Consider the following 20,033-nt stretch of genomic DNA (forward strand, 5'->3'; position numbering starts at 1 on the left):
GTCTTACCTCTATCCTTGGGAAACTCTTTGAGAAGATCCTCAAGGAGCACATCTGTGATGGGCCGGCTTCAGGGATGATGCTCAAGGGCAACCAGAACAGTTTCATTAGGAGCAGGTCATGTCAGACCAACCTGATTGCCTTTTATGATCAGGTCACAAAGGCAGGTGTCACCGTGGACGTAGTCTTCCTAGACTTCAGCGAGGCCTTTGACACCGTCTCCCATACCCCACACACCCCACCATATCTCCACACACACCCACAGCCCCCCACACACTCCCACCCCCTCACCCCACCATACTCCCATATGCTCCCACAGCACCCACACACACTCCCACACCCCACCATATCCATACACAACCCCCACATAACCCCCACCCCAATCACACACCTCAGATCCACACCCCCGCACACCTGAACATGCACCACCCACCCTCCCCCACCATACCCACACACCCACCCACTTCCCAACCACACACTCCCTTACCACCCTCCTACACAATATACAGGAGTAAGACTGTATTTTGAGCTATTATTCAATTGCCTCTATATACACTATGCAAACCAACATGAATCAGAACAAAATATTTTTTAAAATAAAATTAAAATATGATATAGTAGATGTTTTATTTTTTAGTGTATGATTTGTTGGTTTCTGATTCCAAGATGGCAACCTCCCCCTATCCCCTCCCCCACCAAAAGGGGGGTAAGAGGAGGGACTTCAGGTGGCAAAGGTCAGGGGTTAGGGACTGGATTTCCTGTCCCAAGATGGTGACCACTGTGGTATATGGAATGTACCTTTTCTGAGTGGAAAAGATCATGTTCAGGCAGAGGAGTGAGTGTTGCGGCTCTAGAAAGTGAATCAGCCACTAGCATGTCTTTGCCTTTGGTAGGGTAAATCTGGATGTCATATTTTTGGAGCTGCAACAGTGTCTTCTGTAGCCATGCCTGAGCCTGTCCTATTGGCTTTGCAAAAATTGCTTCCAGGGGTTTGTGGTCTGACTGGACCCGTACGTGGGTGCCATGCATATATGGGTGGAACTTTGTCATGGCAAAGACAATTGCCAGAAGTTTTTTTTCAATCTGCACATAATTTCTCTTGGATTGTGTTAGAGCCCTTGAAGCATATGTGATTGGTTGATTCTGCTGAAACAGACATGCTCCTAAGCAGTCTTTCGATGCATCAGCTTGGATTTCCAGCTACTCTGCTGGGTTGTACCTGAGCACAGGTGCTGTTGTGATGGTTTGCTTGAGTTTATCCAGGGCTGCCTGATGCTCGGGTCCCCATTGCCAGATAACGTCATTCCTGAGAAGCGCACTCAGTGGGGCCGTCAGGCTTGACTCGTGGAATGTATTGTTCCAAGTACTGGATGGTTTGGAGGAGTCTCTGAAGGCCTTTTTGTCGTGTTGATGGTTTCCATTTTGTCATTGTCTGGTTTGACACCATCTTTTGAGAAGATATGGCCCATATACCAAATGCCGTCAACTGAAAGCTGTATTTTGTCCTTATTAAAAACTTTACTCCTTTCAGATGTGCTCTCTCCAGGACCTGTTTAAGGATAGCGTCATGCTCCTCTTTGGTAGCCACTGCAATGAGCATGTCATTCGCGATTATGTGGAGTCCTGGAATGTCACCAAAACACCCATAATTTTTCTGCTGGAATACTTTGCTAGCCAACTTAACACCAAAGGGAAAACGATTGAAGTGGTACCACCCTCATGGGGTGTTAAAGGTACACAGCTATGCTGATTCCTTGTCCAATTTGAGTTGCCAGTAGCTGTCCTTTTCACCAAGCATGGTGAACAGCTTCTTACCTGACAAGCTTTTCTGCACATCTTCTACAGTGGGAACAAAAAGTGCTGCCTCAACACTGCCTTGTTGAAGTCCGGTGGGTCTACACAAAGTTGTAGTGAACCATCCTTCTTTTGTGTGATCACAAGGCTATTGGGGGTGGACTTAGTCACCTTTGTAATGACTCCCATAGCTTGCAGCATTTCCAGGGCAAGTTGCCTAGGGTTGCATAGGGAATTTTTCTACACGCATGCAGAACTGGTGGTACTGGTGGGTTGACGTAGGAAATTGGCCCCAACCTTCAAAAACATCCAGATATATTTTAAGAAGGTCCACCTTGGTTGCAGGTGCTGTCAGAGTCATTCCATGGGCTTGTCTGATAAGGCCTAAGGTGGTGCATGCTACCCTACCAAGTATTGGTGGGTCACTATTGTCTGTTATATAGAAAGTTAAATCAGATTCATTAGCACCAGATTTGCAGTGTGCAATGACTGCACCTTGTGGTTTGATGCCTGCACAGCCAAATGCAACCAATGTAACAGGAGCTGAAGTCTTCCATACTTTGCCTTGCAAAGCCTTTTCTACATCTGCTGGGAAAGTGTAAAGCAACTGGCAAGCCAGCAATCATGACTGTGCTATACCAGGCCTTCTGGTTATCAAAGGTCTGGCTTCTTTGCAGACATTGTGCCCATATGTAGGGTGCTGACTCCTTTTGCAGACTTTGGAGCCTCTCCCTTTGATTTGCACAGTTTTGCAAAGTGGTTCACTCTCCAGCATTTGTAACAAGTTTCTCCAAAAGCTGGGCAGGACTGAGGCTTGTGTGTGCTTCCACACCTTTTGGAGGGTCTGCCTTTGTTAGCTTGATTGCTCTCCTGTGGAGCAAACTTCACTGATGGCTTGCTTTATTTTTGCAAAGTGCTCTGGCAGCTTTGCTTTTGCTCAACTGTATGCAAGCTTGCTTCTGCAGATATAACTCAGGCCTGAGTACTTGTGAGAGCCTTTGCTTTGCAGATATCCACCCGTGCTAGGGTGAGGGAGGGATTTTCCAGAAGCTTTTCTTTGAATTTGCAGTCAGTTATCCTGAAGACAATTTTGTCCCTCAACATAACATCCTCAGCAAGTCCAAATTCACAATGCTGTGCTCTGCTTCTAAGCTCTGTAACAAAATCATCTATGCCTGCAGCCTCGTTGTATCTAAGTTGCCTGAACTCATACCTTTCCAAGACAGGTTTTTTTCTGGGTTCGCAGTAGTTCTTGAATGCTGCAAGCACCTCTGCAGGGGTTTTGTTACTAGGGTCTGCAAACACCCCTTGCATGCTGTTGTAAATTTCTAGGGCTTTATCTCCAATGCAGTGAAGCATGACTGCAATTTTATAATCCTCTTCCTCAGCCTTTGTGACTGTAAAGTATAATAGAAGCTTCTGTTCCCATCTCCTCCAATTCTCCCCAAGATTTCCAGTAAAGGATAATGCCGGGGGAAGTTTGAAATGCTCCATTTTTTTTCTTTGAATGAAAACTGTAACCCCCTTAATGAGGTTGCTGGTGGCTCCACCAAGAGCCAGGTCACTTCTGTAACCATATAAATGTTTACTCCATGGCTGTAGGTCCCAGGGATGGGGTACTCACTCAGACCTCCATGCCCTTGGGTTCTGTCTTTGAGTCACGGTTCAGCACAGACCGTTGAGGTGGTAAACAGCTTTATCTTTATTAGGAACAGGACTGAGCAACTCACGTGCTCACAGCTTGCAGGGAAACTACAACCACCCACCACCACAAACCACAGGGCATTGGGGGAGAGACTGCGTCATCCCACTGCTGGGCCCTTAAAGGTACATCCCATATACCACAACCACGAAGCGGGGCACCTGTCCAGGGGAGGAGCTACCCTTGTGGCACGCAACAGCTCACCAAAACTCGTTAAGTGATCCTCCAGCTAAAATAATTGCCCACCCTGATCTAAGGGCAGAATGTATACGGTGCCCCTTTCACATTGAAGTGTTAATGTACCCCCACTTTGTGATTCAAATAGCTGCATAAGCAGATGTGATGGGTAATGATTTGGCCCAGGGGTTTTGAAAGGGTAGGGGGTACATCTGAGGTTACGCATAAGTATATCCAGCTTCTAGTGAATATGGAATAAGCAGACAGCAAATTTGTACAGTAGCTTGCACATTTCCTCCTCTCCCTGCCTAACAGGGTCATTTGAGTTAATTATTAACACTGCATATATTTCAAGGACTTAGCCAAAATAGTAAAATTTTGTTCTCAGAGTTGATATTGTAAAAAGGTATCAAAAGATTTACCGTCTACCAGGATACACTGTTGCATTTCCTTCATTACAGTCTCTGCCTCTCCAGTGATATCCCCTCAATGTCTAAAGCCAAGAGAAGGACAAATAGAAGGCAAGGCATGTTGTTACTCTTTCTCTTTTAATTTCAAATATCTAAAATGAGAATCAAACCTAAGGTGCAGGAATAAAGCCTGGTAAATGAATTCCCTTCACTAAGCTCTAATAAATGACACTATGCTTATTCTGATCAGAGAATAAGACAAGCTGGCAATTTTAATTTTTTCACACTTGCTTTACCTTTTATTAATTCAATAAACATACTATTCAGCAGCAGAGCAATCTGATTCTGGAGACAAAGCAGCTTTAAGCCTAAATCTCCAAAAATGGTAAAAATGAATAAATCTACCTCCCCCCCCAGAAGAAAATGATCTTTTATAATAAAAACCCCTTTCATTCTATTTCTATGCTAAGTTTTGTATGAATGAATAAGGTCTGCAGAAGACAGAAGGAACTTTAGAGAGATTTTTGCTATCAAGAGATTATAACACCAAAAGGAGAATCTTTACTTACTGGGAAAGCACTAAATTTATCTCCATCAAAGTCTTCGAATGGCAACTGATTTTTTATGACACTGTAAAAAAAAAAATAGGGAAGGATTTTTTTTCCCCCCACAAACAAAAACACAGTAAAGAATTCAGAATATATAAACTGATTGCTGATAGAATATTAATTTCTAACCTGGTGTTCAGATATAGGCATTTGCATTTCTGTTTACTGAATCTCTGTGGAGGACCAAATTCTGATATCAGTTATTCTAGATGTAGTTCTGGAGGTGAGGTTATTAAAGGTATATCTGAAGTATCTGAGCCTATGCCTCTAAAACAAGTTACCAAGTCACATCTGTGGTAAGATGAGCCTAATAATTTCAGAACCACGAAAGAAGGACAGTACACTGATCTTGCAGTTTTCTCCATGGGAAGCATTCGTTAAAAGTCAACTTCCAGTATATACGTGAAAGAATGGCAGAATGGGACCGCAAGGATAAACCAAGGAACATGGAAAACAGAAGAGAACGTTTTCCTTCATTAAAAAAATAAAGGGCAAACATTTTCTCTTGTATCCTTGTGACAAATCTCTCCCTGCACACTTGTTTGGTATGGAAGAAAGAACATTTTCCATGACATTCATTTCAGTTTACATCTACCCAGTTCACCGACCGGTTTTGCTTCAGCGAATGCCCATTTTCTAAGACAAATATGGGTTTTCCACAAAGGGCCACACATGCAGAATTTGCAGCCATGCTACAGAGACCAGTGTTTGAAAAGTTACTCCGTTTTAGCCTGAGTTCCTAATTTTGTTAATAGCAGAGAAAGACCTCCATCCAATCAAAGGCCCAGTTTAGCTTCATCTTACACCCTGTGCAAACCCACTTACTTCACAGGAGCCTCAAGGAGTGTACGTCAGCACTGCTTCTTACCTTAAAGGTGTAGTTTATAGTGCCTCGGATTTTAAGGACAGAAGGAGCCATCATGATCATGTGATACTATCTTATCTACAACACGGGCAACTGAATTTCACCCTCTGATTCCAGAACCTAGCCCACTGATTTCTGGTTGAACTCAAGCATATTTTTTTAGCAAGATCGCTAATCTTTATTTAAATTCTCCAAGTGGCAGAGAATTTAATCCTCAGCCATCAGGCGGATTACCTTCACTGCTTAACAGTTATATTTTATTTCCAGTTTGAATTTTACTGACTTCAGCTTCCAGCTGTTGGATCTTAAGATGTGTACCTGAAAGTAGACGCGGAAATGACTCTCAAATGAATCAATGTGGTGTTTGCCTAGCTGGTTCAGTTTGCCATCAAGTGAGCTTTCCTTCTTCCCCTTCCATGATTAAGGGGGAATGTCATGAGAGTTTCCTTTTAGATTGCAGTAATGCAGAGTTGGCACAGGGTCTTTCTCAATTTTACTGTCACATATGCTTCAGCATTGTCCCTTTTCTCCCCCTCCCCACACACTTCCACTTCCCTGAAAATCATATGCAATCATCATTACATCCCCCCTCCCTGTGGTCTAGGGAAAACAGATCAACTCTCATGTACTGCTTAGCAGATGGTGTTCTTGGAATAGCATGCCTGGTGCCCTTCCTTTAGCAGGTTAAGCATGTGACCTTCAGAGATTCTCTGAGCTCTTGGCCCTCTGAGACTAAATCTAGGTCAAAAAGACAGGCCTGTGCTACTAGCGGAGGTGGTTTCAGGTTATTTTATCACCCAGAACTGAAAAACCAAGTCATACATATTTCAATTTGTACTTGTAATGCTGCTTTTCTCTGCACTCAGTACTTTCAATGTACTTCCTGCTTTGTGCTAGTTCAGTCTCTGTGACTAGTCTCAGTTGTAAGGAACTGGCACAGACCCAGAACAAGCTCAAAAAGGGGGAAAAAAATCTGAGGCTCTTTAAAAAGAAAGAAAGAAAGAAAAAAAGAGTTGAACATAGTTGATTTAACATGTATCTGCCAGTGTGCACATATACGTTTTGGCTTCTGTTACAGCCATTTAGCCCACGGGGTTCAATCACCGAGTATACTCGCATTTTCATATTTCTTCTGCCCTGGCTTACTGGATATGATAGACTCTCGAGAAATTTACTACAGAAATTTACCCAATTTCCAATGCTGATAGTTTGGGTTTACTTATACGAGTGGAATGTGTGGCTACACAATTTGTGCTGGAAAATCAGGTTAGTCTAAAATGCCACAAATGTTTCCCTTTGCATACTAGATAACCTCCAGCCCATAAACTCCCTACATTGACAGATATGCTCTGTTGTCTAGCAGTGCTGTTCAGTTGCCCTAGATCCTTTTCTGGGACTCTGGCTGTAAGGTCTGTGTAACTGAGTCTTTTCCTTGCCCCGGCCTTACATGTTTCTTAAAAATCTGGGGATTTACCTTTTGCTCTGCAAATGATATTTTATCCTAACTGTATTCACATGCCAGAAAGGGTATCTAGCTATTATATCCTGTGACTAAAGGTGAGTGAGTCTTTCTCTGAGAGGGGAGAAGACACCATAACTGGATGAGTGACCAAGATGGAGATGTTAAATCTGAGAGCCAAAGTGTTTCTGGCTCAGGAACATGGCAAGCTTGGATGGGGAGTGGTTGAATGCCACTACTTTAGGGCAGCGTATGTGTGCCCCCTCTCATTTTGGTATTAAAACATATTAGAAATCACTTCTGCCATCTTTCTTTCAAAGGTTAAATGCACCCTACTCTCCTTTTACAATATTGTTTCTGAAGGAAAACAGTATTTTTATCAAAAGGAGGAGGACAAAGCCCTTTTTAATCTAAGGATTATTTCTTCAGTCACTGGAAAGAAACAAGTGTGCCATATATTATTAAGGATTGGAAATATCAGACTTACTATTTAATCTTCTCACACAGCTTAACCAGTGGGGGAAGTTTACATACACTTGAAAAAACAGTTATACTTTTCTGCAGAAAGAAAACAGTGCTTTAGTTCAGATAGGTCAAATTCTTTCTCCCTTCTCATGGTAATTAATGTCAGTGAAATGAAAAGTACATCACATACTTGCTTCCCCATAACATTTGAAAGCCCCATAGACTTGATTAAAGATGTTATATAGCTAAGGACAAAATTTAAACTTGACAAAGAATTCAACTCAAGGGCTGCAAATGATCGTAGATTCATAAAATTAAAAGAGATAAAGATTTCCCTGGGGAATATCTCTATCATTACCAGGATTCTTCACTTGTAAAACATGGCCTTTCCTACTGTTTACTGTGTCTTGCACAAGACCAGAGAAAATATGCACTAGGAATTCTGGATTTTCTCACTGAACATAGAGGCTGGACCCTGCATGCTCAGACACAGTTTTGAGTGAGCAAGTAATATAATATCAGGCTCAATCAGGGGTTGATTTATGGGACTGGATACGTGCAGGATACTTCCCTTAATTTTTAGTGAGATTTTTTTTAGCTGGAATCCTACAGCAAGGTTTTATATGTGCCCTGTTTACAATTTGTAGAAGTGTGTGGGAAAGTAAGTAATAAAGGTGGTGGTTTAAAAATTCAGCAAGTGGAGGCTGGCTCAGTGTGCTAAGCGGGGGCAAGTATTTGTCCCAAGGAGATGTCAAGAGAATAAAATTGAGTTTAGTTTGGATGGAAAATAGTTTGGAGAAGAAAGGGTAACCAGAATAAGGATGGTAGTAAAATTTGTGATTGTGAATGACATTACCTAGTGATAAGAAATATATGAAGAAAAGAAGGGGACCAAGGACTTATGGAACTCCCCTTGAGAGGACATGCTGAAGGGCTAATTAGAGGTAAGGGGAGAACTGAGAAAGGACAGAAGTCAAGGGTAGACGAGATTTCAAGTAAAATATGGCTAAGGTTTGAGTCATCACAAAGGAAGGTAGTTAGGGAGTTGTAGGAGCAGAAGAGAGAATTGCAAGGTATATTGTCCATTTTCTCATGGAAGAAATCATAGAAAACCTCTGTGTGGAGGGCCAGTGGCCAGAGGAGGGAGTTAAAGGTGGTAAAAACCTGGCTAGGACTGATGATCTGGATTAAGAGAAGTAGCAGGGGAAGCAAGTGTTGGTGGTGACAGAGGCCTATGGTTTTGTCAAGGCAGCCCATGCCATGGGAGAAAGGACACAAGAGTTAACAGTGGAGAGGATGTTTACCCCCTTGTTGAGGGAGTCTGACTGGTGAATTCACAACCAAAATCAATCAATCCCACCCCTCTTTAATCACAGCTCTAGTAATTTGAGTTCTGCAGCACTTAGGGTGCCTGTACACACCACTAGGCTTAATCCTCATTAAATTAAATAGGTTTATAAAATTTAAAGCTGTTTATTTCAGAGCATCACATCAGTGTTTCCACATACTAGGTTTTTGAATGAAGTAAGCTTTAGAGCATCATATCAGTGTTTGCATGTACTAGATTTTCAAACGAATTAAGTCCAGTCTCCAGACGGAGCCACAGGACAGTGGGGCGGTCCAGTGCTGCTTCCCTCCCCCACCCCTGGCCCAGGGTTCCCTGCCCTGTACCCTGCTACAGAGCTGTGGAAGCAGGGAGCTGGCACATGATACAAGAAAAAAAAAGTGGCAGCAATTCAAAAATACAACCAATTCCAAGGGGTGAACTACAAAAAAGTGAAAGCGCCAGATGGTGGACAAAGATGCTCATTACACATCTTTTAGTGCCTTTGTATTTGCATGCAACAAATCTATGGACGCAATGCTTTAATTTGTGGTGAGCCAAAATAAATTACATCTGAGGAGTTTTACTTTCACGCACCAGAAAGGCTCTTAAAGCATCCAGAAAATCTGCTTGTATAAACAGTCACACCAGTGTAGTGCAAGAAAGGGCAAAAAACCTGGCATATACAAATGCCTGTACAGGACACAAGTCCCTTTCATAAGCTTTCAGGATCCTCTCAATCAAGATCTCAAGCTACAGTAGGGTAAAAATACATTCATTCTACTGTGCCGAGGATGCAGCTTGATGGGGACTGGGGTAAAATAAAGGATTGTCCAGGCCATAGTACATACCATGCCATAGTGTGATATGCGTAAATCATGGATGTTAAACATATGGCCCATGGGCTGGATCTGGCTCCCAGAGCACCCCCATCTGGCCCCAAGAGTCCTACCATCCAGGCTCCAGTGCTGCCGCTGGGTCTGATCAGACCCACATGGGACATGGCATGCACCCAGATTTGACCCATAGGACCCCTTCCCCTCCCCTTTCCCCTCCAACAGCATCCCTGATCTGGAGGCTGCTCCAGCTGAACTGGGACCTGTGCTGCATGTGGCACAGATCTCAGAGCTGCTGGAATGGGCCCTGTATGACACAGTCCAGCTGGAGTGACCACTAGAGGTGTGTGAAGTGGGCTCTATTCGATTCAGATTCAGAACCAGGGACAGTGATTTGATTTGTTGATGTGGATCACTGTCCCTGATTCAATTTGGCTGAATCTAAACCTGAAGATTAGATGGTGATTCAGAGAATCAGCGATTTGGACACAGACACAGCTTCAAAAGTTTTTTCTACATACCTTGAGGTACCAGCGTGGGTTGTGAATGCTGCAATGCTGGGGCGGATGGAGTGTCCCACAGGAGTGCGGGGGGCAGGGGAGGCTCCATGTGCTTGGCAGCGAACTCAAAACTGAACTGGAAGTACTTCCGGTCCACTTCCGCTCCCCGGCAGACCCGGAACTGGACCAGAAGTGCTTCTGGCCCACTACTGGATCTGTTGCTGAGCGTGCTGGGGAGCCCCTGCACTCCTGTGGGACACTCCATGAGCCCCAGCATTGCAGCATTCACAAGCCGCCTGCTATCTAGAGGTATATAGAAAAAACATTGAAAGCTGTGTCTATGTCCGAATCTCCGAATCTTTCCGAATCTCTCTGAATTGATTCGGAAGGTTCCAATTCAATTCAGAGAGATTAAAGGGTCCTCTGATTCTATTTGGATTCAGAGATTCAGCCACCAAATTGGGCCAAATCTCTTTCAGATCAAATCAGGGACTGATGCTTTGCACAGCCCTAGTGACCATCATGTACAGCACAGCTGCTACTCTGGGATCTGTGCTGCATGCAGTACAGGTCCAGACTGGCTGGAGCAACCACTAGATCAGGTATGCTGTGGCAAGGAAGGAGGAAGAGGTTCATGGGCCCAATCCAGCATGCAGATCAGCTCCATGCCACTCATCCAGTCTGTAGGGCTGAAGAAGTTTGAAACCCCTGGTATAAATAATGTATAATGAACAGGGTGCTGTGACATACTCTCTCACTTGCTATTGAAGTAGTAATAATGAAGTGGACAAAGGCTCAGTTCTGTCCCACAAGTTAGTATACTCAATTGTTCTGAACAGTTCTAGAGGTATGAATATGTTGTGTTAAGTTTTAATAATAAGTCTTTGCAAAAACATATTCTACTTTTAAAATGATTTCCCCCTTCAAGTCAAGATTTTTAACGTCTTAAGTCTTGTGGCACCTTCACTCAAGCTGTCAGCTTTTCAACATTAGCCTAAGTCAGGATGTTCTGCAGTATGGAAAGCCTTTGAAGTTAACACAGTCTGATCCAAAGCTATTCTGAATAGGCAATCCAGTGCTTCAAATAAACAAATAAATAAATAAATACTGCTTTTATTCTACTCACAGGCAAATTTAATTCTAAACTTAGCTGTAAGTAGAATAAAAGCTCTTTGGATCATAGAAAAGTAGGGCTGGAAGGGACTTTCAGAGGTCATCTAGTCCAATCCCCTGCCAGAGGCAGCATCATCCCTACCCACACCATCTTATACCCACCCATTGTCTAACTTAGCAGTAAAACTACACAGCCAACCCTGACACAACCACAAGGTATAACATCCTAATCTGCCACAGGTAAAGCAGTGGAACAACAGTGGTCAATGTGCTGATGCCACAAGAGATACACTTGAGGGATCCAAGGAAGAGGGCCACATCCCTCAGTCTGCTCCAGTCTGACCATGGGTTAAAATTCTGTTTAGATCCCAAATATAGCAACTGGTTTAACCCTGCCTCCGGACCTGCTTTAACTTCTCCAAGTATTATTTAAAATTTAGAGCCCAAGACTGCACACAATGCTCTAGATGAGACCTAACCAGTGCTGACTGAAGAGGCACTATCACCTCCTGTATCTTGTACCTAATGCTTCTATTAATGCTTGCACCTAATGCTTAAAAACTGCATTTGTTTTTTGTGCCGCTGTGTCATACTGTAGATTTATGTTGAGTCTGTGATCCGCTGAGACTTCTAGATCCTTCTCCACAGTGCTGTCATCAAGACAGGTGTCACCCATTCTGTATTTGTGCTTTTGATGATTCTTTCTGAGGTGCGGCACCTTGCATCTATCAGCATTGAACTTCACTCTGTTGGCTCCTGCCCAACTTTCCAACCTGTCATGGTCTTTCTGAATTGTGTTCCTGTTCTTCAGTGCATTGGCAGTCTCTCCCAGTTTCATGTCATCTTTAAAACTGCTCAAGAAGCTTTCTATGCCAGCATCTAAATCATGAATAGATTAATTGAACAGCACTGGGCCCAGGACAGATCCCTGTGGAACTCCGCTCTAAACTTCCTGCCATTCTGGTTTGGATCCATTTATACTTTTTGCTTACAGATATTGATCCAACTCATAGTATTTTAATTTAGTTCACCCCATCTCCAATTTGTTTATAAGGTCATGTGGGTCTTTGTCAAAAACCTTGCCGAAGTCCAGTGTGCTATATCCACTGTATTCCCTTCATCCACCCAAATAGTTATTTTGTTGAAGGAGAGCAAGTTTGTTTGGTGCAATTTGTTCTTTTTAAATCCATGGTGGCTGCTTGTGATCAGCCTTTCAACATCTACATACTTGCAAACAGACTTCCTTATAATATGCTCCAGTAACCTCTTGGATATTGAGGTGAAGCTGACCAGTATATAGTTTCCTGGGTCCGCCTTTTTACCTTCTTTAAAGAGGAACACCACATTGGCCACTTTCCAGTCCTCTGATACCTCATCTGTATACCCAATTTCATAAACATTATTGTCCAGGACTCTGAGATCTCCTCTGCCAGTTCCTTCAGTACCCTAGGATGAAGTTCACCAGGCCCTGTTGACCTGAATTCATTTAGACCCATCAAAAGCTCTCTGAATGCTTATTTTGTTATTTCATACCTCAGTTTGTCCTCTTCCTTTACCAAATAATCCTTATAAAGTGTCTGGTTGCAGCTTCATTTTTTTTGTGAAGACTGAGGCAAAGGTACTATTGAGCAGTGCTGCCCTTCTTTGCATTTTCTGTTAAGAGTTCACCCTGGCTGTTTAACAGTGGACCCACAGTATCCTTGGTCTTTGTTTTCTGGCCAACATACTTTTAGAAACTCTTCTTGATGACTTACCAGGTGCAGCTCATTTTTTACTTTTGCCTTCCTGATTTTTTCTCTGTAAGTTCTTGCTATTTCCTGGTATACTTCCTTAGTAACCTGTCCCTTATTCCATTGCCTGTATGCCTTCCTTCTGCATCTGAGGCGTCCCAGATGTTCCTGGTATAGCCATATTAGTCTCTTACCATTCTTCTTGTGCTTCTATTGTGGCAGAACAGCTTCTTGTTGGGCTTCCAATACCATGCCCTTTAGAAGTGTCCAGACTTCCTGGACACCTTTATCCTTCAGTCTGTCTTTCCATGGCACCAAGCCTACTATCTCCTTAAATTGGTTGAAATCCACCTTTTTAAAATATAACAACTTAATTCTGTTGATTCTATGCTCTCCCCATCTCAGGATCATTAATTCTTCTCTCCTTTTTTGGGTCAGGCATTTGAAAAAGCTTCAAACTACATTAAATTCAAAGATCTCACATATGCAATAGTTGGGCAGAGGCTGCTGTGGTAATGGCTTTGATGAGGACATATGGGTCAAATAATGTATATGTGCAAAATTTGCCTTTTTTCCTGCATAGCCTGAGTAAAGGCCAGCTGCCACTAAAATACCTGCATGGAGGAGAATGAAAAAATAGCTTCCTTCTATATGCCACAGTGGGCGGCAAAGAAATAGCTCCACTCTCTCTGCTTCCATCCACAGCACCATGTGGGTGACCAGAAGGAAGGAGACTGCATGCCCACAGGCACAAGGCAATTTTTACACAGGGCTATACAATCTAGCCCTGAAGGCTACTTGATGTGTGGCTCCCATTAAACCTCAAGGCCCATTTTCACTGCCATTGCCCAAGGATGACTTAGTGTTAATAAGCATATTTGCTGCACCTTAAAATAAAGTAAAAGTTTTAGAGGTGCTCACATTTTCTAATAATGCCAATGGCTATTAATATCCTACATTTGCTAAAATATGCCATTTTAGCAAATATTTTCATAGTTTTAAACAACCCTGCCTTCTACTTAAAAATAAATAAATGAATAAATAAAAACCAAAATCATTCCTTAACACTTATTCATATTTGTTTTGATAAAATACCCACATGTGATGTGTCTGAGCAAATGCAAGAAGCTTTTCGTCCCTTATTAGACATGGTCATCTTGCATCTACTTTCTTTTTTATCTAGATATGCCTGAGTTTCTTGACAAGTGGCAGTACTTTGGAGTCCTTGATCCTGTAATAGCTGTTAACATGCCTGTCTTGATACATGCACATAGGCACTGCTCAGACTAGCTTCAAACTCAAGTAAACTGGCTCCGGTTGCATGAACTGTTCAGGAGGCTGCAGTGAAAACAGGCAAGTTGAGGCTAACTTGCCTGAATTGGCAGATGCGAGAATAAACCACAGATACATCCCATCAGTCAAATTCTAGATCAGTGGATTAGTCTTGTAAATAGACCGCCACTTCCCATCCTCCAGCAGAGTATTCCCATAGTGGCTGCAGAGGTATTTTAGAATCTCGAAACAATGATTCTGCTTAGTATCCCCCTCTCTTGAAAGCCTGAAGCGCTGGCTCTGCTTTATTGGCTGTATGTTTGCAGTACATATGTGCGCACATACTTGGCAAATAGAGAAAAGATGAGAAGTGGTCAGTAGAGGAGGTTTATTGCATGGTATATATTTACACTTCTTCCTGTCATCTTTAAAAAATATGGATTTTTAAAAGTATAGTTTGAAATGCTCTGCTATTCAGATGTATTTGATTTGGTCAGACAGTCCTCTGACCAATCTTGTGTGTTTTCTGGACCAGCTGCCATATAGACAAACAGGCTTGACAGGGCATGGCATGTTACAAATCTCTCAGACTCTGTTGTCCAATGAAGGGTTTATTTTTTTCTTTTCTTCTTGCTTTCTTGATGCTCTAAATCACAAATGAAACTCCACCAGACAAAGTATGTTGCTGCATTTGGAAAAATTCCAAAAAATCATTAAAACCCTGGGAATTAAATTATATTTGATTTCAAGCTTTAAAATATGCTTCTCTAAGGGTAACAGGGGTAATTTCAGGCAACATGCTACAACTGAGCATGAAAAATGCCCAACCAATGTAATAAAGACATTTATTTTAATTCAATTTGATTTTCTACGGTGTAGCAGTCTGTTTTCAAATGACCTGTGGTCATTATTCACTGGGATAACCACTATTTGGATAAACAGCCTGACTCATCACCCTCATTTTGGACAAGGGGCAAATTGGGGTAGAGGGTACACACAAAGGTTAGACATAACTGTAGACCCTTCACTTGGAGGAAACACTGACCTGTACACTGCACTAATAGTGGTTGGAAGCCCTGATGGTCACCATTTCAGCTTGAGAAGTGGGAGAAGCATGCAAGGAAAAACAGGCAGAATCTCATTAAGGGGTATAGTCCACCTAATCTCCCCAGCCATCAAGAATTGGCAAGGGCAGGGGGAGAAGGAATGCTCCCCAAAACCAAATGTATACTGATATGTATGTTACCTTCATGTTATACCTGATGGTGGGCTAAATCTAATAGTCATGATTTGAGTCAAATCACTACCTGCAGATATTAACGTATGTAAATTTTAAATTAATCAAATGATGGGAAAAAAGGAAACTGAATGCAGTTGTGAAAGAAATATCTGACTATCACTAACATGTATTCACTGGAAAGCATGATCCTGCTGTTGCTGCTCTCCATGAGCTGAGCCCTTATTTACAGTGTATTGTTTATTTCCTTGGCATCCCAGTTTGGCATTAGCCCAAAGGCTAATTAGGCTTCTCAATTTTCATATCTGTGAGCAGTGAGGATTCAAGAAGAAAAAATATCAATAATTTATTTGCAAACAGCAAAAACATTTGCTCTGGAATCAAATGCCTGAAGACAACTGGAAGCAAACTTAAAAAGTGGCTGAGCCAACTCATAACATAAAGTCAGGCAACAAGCTAAAATGTTTCCCCTTTTCACTGCTATTTTATAGGTTAGAGCCAGGTATTTGCATTCATTGAGCCCATAATAAATAAAAGAGTAATGTGTAAAATTTGGGCCCAGATCATAGGCACCAACTTTTATCTTTGCTGCGTGCAGGGAGGGGGATGGGGAGGAGAGGGGGGACATGATATCATCCCTAAGATGATGGACATGTGGGACTTTTTATGAATTTCAGATGGACATGTAGAAAGTTTATGCATTTCAGGTGACAGCCCTCCTTCCGAGGGCAGACAGGACCCTTGGTGCCCCCATGTACTTGGCACCTCTGGCCCAGACCCTTGTTTGAATTTCAGAAGACCAAACTACAATGGTGTTTGGATCCAGGTATTTGGTTCAGGTCTTTCCACTTGCAATAGATCCAAGTATTCAGAAGATGCTAGAGTGACTCTGGGTGAGGAAGAAGAGTGAAGTTGAGAAACAGGAGGCAATCAGCAGTAACACAAGACTGAAAATGGTTTAAAAACCTGGGGTGGGAGAAGGAAGAGCACAGGACAGGACTGTGTCACACCGGAGAAATAGGAAAAAGCTTGTGCTCCAGTCAAAAATGTAAACAGGATTTGTAGCAAACAGGCCTGACATATGGCTATTGAAGCCATGGTCCAGGTCCTACAGCATTGATGGTGTTTGATGCTTAGTGCCTGGATTCATACCTAGCATTAGGGTCATACTGTGCCCTCAGTTCATTCGTGTGCACAGAATACTACTAAGGCCAGTGGAGACAGAGCATTTAACGCTGAGTATAATGCAGCTCCTATAGTGATTTTGGACATGGCTGCACTGCTACCTCCTGCTTATTTACAAAATCTTGCTTGCGTGAGCTGCTGCCCAAATCATCTTACCCACCTACTCTTGGTCTTGATCAACAAGAGGCCTACACAGATAGACAAATGTTTCTATCCTCTTACGATTAATTCTTGTTCTCCCCTCCTGTCCCTATTCTGCCTTTATTAAAAGCAGTGCTTAAACTTAAATTCTCTGTGCCTTTCCCAATTTCTATAAAATGTCTACTAATACGTAGGCACTGCAGACTCAGGTCTGCCTTTTTATACACACTCCCTACAATTTTTTGCTGCTTAATCAGTTGATCAGCCGTGTTGGCTAAGTACAGATATCAAAAAGGCCAAGGCTTTGATTCGATTCAGTCTTCACAGGTTAGTCTAACCTGCATAGATTGAACCGATAAGCAAGAGAACAGACATTAACTTTTGATTCCAAAAATGCAATCACATGTCCACAGTGGCCCAGGCCAGAAGCCAGAGGGCACTATAGTATTCCTCTCTGCTGGGCTGGAGCAGACAGCTTGGGCCAAGATTAGCCTGCCCACCCTGTGAGGGGCTGTGGTTTGTGGGGGAGGTAGGATGCTCGGAGACTGTGAGTTAACTTGAATCTGGAGGGGATCTGAAACAGAAGTTCAGTAAATCAATTTAACCTAAATCAATTCAGTCTGATACTACATCCATCTAGGTTTATCTTAAACTGGTTTCATTTTGAAAGTGGTTTAAGTGCACTGAACTTCTGTTGCGTTACAGATTTTAAATGATTTCTGATCACTTATACCGGTTTATGTATAATGTCTTTCCCTAGCCATTAAATTCAATGAGATGGGTTTGCTCTGCGTCTGCAACAGTCTGGAGAGAGCTGCCAAGAAGCATACCACATCCAACTGCTTCTACTCTGTGTGCATCAAACCCAAAATTGAGGGCATCTCTGCCACTGCTCCTCATATTTCTGGCATGCAGGAGAGGTGGGGGAGCGCCCCCAGGCAGCTTCACCACCTCATTGCCAGGTTTGGCAGATGCAGAGCAGGAGTGGGTGGGCAAGACATGCGTCTCAGCAGGGCTCTCAGGAGTGTTGTGGAAGTGACATAGGCATGCCCTGAAGTTACTTGTGTGAGGAGGTGTGGCAAAACAGGATTCTATTTAAACAGATACAGAGTAATATAGAGAACAGCTGCAATAAACAGTTAGTAGAGGATTTAGGGGATTTGGGTGTGGGCACTGAGTTTGAGAGTTCAAAACTGCTAGTCTTAAAATAATTATGATCAGGAGGCTTCTATTCCTAAATCTGAGCTCATTTCCTGTTATTAAATTTTCTGAATGCTTTTCTTGGTAAATGGTGCTTATGCTAGATTTTAAGGAGTTAAGCTACAACGAGGAATTTGGCACTCCATTATCATACATGAAAAGATCAGATCTTTTGCCTCCTATACCTTTTAACCATTTTAAGATCTAGACTCTAGTATTTTTTCTTTTATAGTTCTGGTAAAATCACTGTCTCAACTTTTATTTTTCTCCTATGGTCCCTCTGTATTTTTCACTCTACTCCATTTTCCATCTGTTTTTACATTGGATATTCTCTTTGCAACATCTCTCCTCCAGTCTCATTTAAGCAGAATGCACAGTCAATAAAGCATGTCAGCATTTTAAATCTATAATGTTCAAATGGGCTTAAAATTAAGCAAAATAAACTCTTCAACCCTGGTAAAATACAATCATTATATAAAAAACTTTTTGCCACTTATGTCTTACCAGGACTTCAGAATTCCTGACAATCCTTCTTGCTTTTCTTAGAGCAGCATTTAGCCCCAGCTAGAAGAAAAAGAAGAAAGGAAAACATCAGGTCATTTTTTCCCCCTCAAATATTTGCTACCTTTCTTTCATTAGTAATTTCACAAAATAAAGAATGGTCTACAAGTCTATCATCAACTCTCTTATTGGACTAACAATCAATTATCTAATCACCATCCACAAAACTTTAGTTTCAAGAGTTCATTTATTTTGGATGAGGGCATCATTTATTTCCCTAGAAAAAGCCTGGATAGGATTTGAGATTTTTATCTTATTCATTAGTTACATTTGACAAAACCCTGCAGAGAGTCATACAGAAATGCAATCTATTTTTCTGGTACAAGATGGTCAGAAAAGGGGCACATATATCAAAGTAGTCCATCTTGTTGTGACAAGATGAAAAAGAACATCTTGGCCTTATTGAAATAATGGTTAAATTCAGATTTGCCATCCAGTTTTGCATGGTCTTGGAACACAGAGGAAGACACACAGGAAGAAGATATATTTTGGAAAGCAGAGCATCATACCCAATGGTCACAGGACTTGAGAAGACTGAGTTGTTATACTTTCTTGTATTATAAATACCAACCCTTAAGGGCAAGTGCTTGCAGATTGCAACTAAATTATTTTTTTCCCCAGCCGAGTCGCTTACACTTGTGCTGATGAGTCATTCTGTAGGTGTTATAAAAGAGCATATATTTTTACACAGGGAGGCAAAGCAGCAAAAGGGGACAATCTAACCAATAAAAGAGGGTATGTCAAGAGGAAAAACCCAAGTTCCACAGGTAGGTTAAATGCAGGTACCTCTGATATCCCCGGTACTTCCCAGCAGCACGCACAAAGACCTACATAACAGCTGAAGGCCCCTGACAGATGTTACACTTAAACCATGATTAATTGGCTGATCTTCCAACAATGCTTCATCCTTTGACAACACTGAGGAAAAGATCAACCCCCCCCAAAAACACCCCATCAGATTGGACACCTCACAGTGGACAAAATTATAAGCTTGAACACTATATTGACTGCTTCAGGGAAAGAGTGGACAATGAAATAATTAACAACACATGCCGCCATAACAACCTCTCCCTCTCAGCGAGAAGGGCCATAGAATCTCTAAGATCCAACCACCAAATAGTAATAAAACCAGCAGATAAAGGAGGAGCTTTAGTTATCCTTAACTGTGAAGACTATATAAAAGAAGCCATCTCTCTTCTACACCACCTACTACAAAAAAACTAGGGGAAGATCCTGCTCCCCTTTTCACCTTAAAACTCAAAACTACCATCAAATCATTTCCATCTGAACTACAAAAAAACCCTACAGAACTTGATCCGCCCCCTGTCTAACCCAGGAAATTTTTACATGTTCCCTGAAATTCACAGACAAGGGAACCCTGGCAGACCTATCATATCCAAGCATGGAACCCTAACTGAGGCAATATCAGGTTTCATCAAATCAATCCTAAAGTCTC

The 20,033-nt window shown here is 42.2% G+C and overlaps 1 protein-coding gene across 2 annotated transcripts in view; it reads right to left on the reverse strand.

Moving 5' to 3' along the window:
• The window catches only part of AOAH (acyloxyacyl hydrolase), a 201,989-nt gene that overhangs the window by 114,854 nt on the left and 67,102 nt on the right, over positions 1 to 20,033 (reverse strand). For both annotated transcript variants that reach the window (XM_019509056.1, XM_019509057.1), the window contains exons 6-9: positions 18,521 to 18,580; positions 7,501 to 7,571; positions 4,651 to 4,711; positions 4,094 to 4,164 (exon numbers count right to left, since the gene is read on the reverse strand). In XM_019509056.1, coding sequence (XP_019364601.1) covers positions 4,094 to 4,164; positions 4,651 to 4,711; positions 7,501 to 7,571; positions 18,521 to 18,580 — 263 coding nt within the window. The remainder of the gene's footprint in view (positions 1 to 4,093; positions 4,165 to 4,650; positions 4,712 to 7,500; positions 7,572 to 18,520; positions 18,581 to 20,033) is intronic.

Source organism: Gavialis gangeticus, unplaced genomic scaffold (genome assembly GCF_001723915.1).
Source record: "Gavialis gangeticus isolate Ggan-Ray unplaced genomic scaffold, GavGan_comp1, whole genome shotgun sequence".
In the NCBI taxonomy this organism is placed as follows: domain Eukaryota; kingdom Metazoa; phylum Chordata; order Crocodylia; family Gavialidae; genus Gavialis; species Gavialis gangeticus.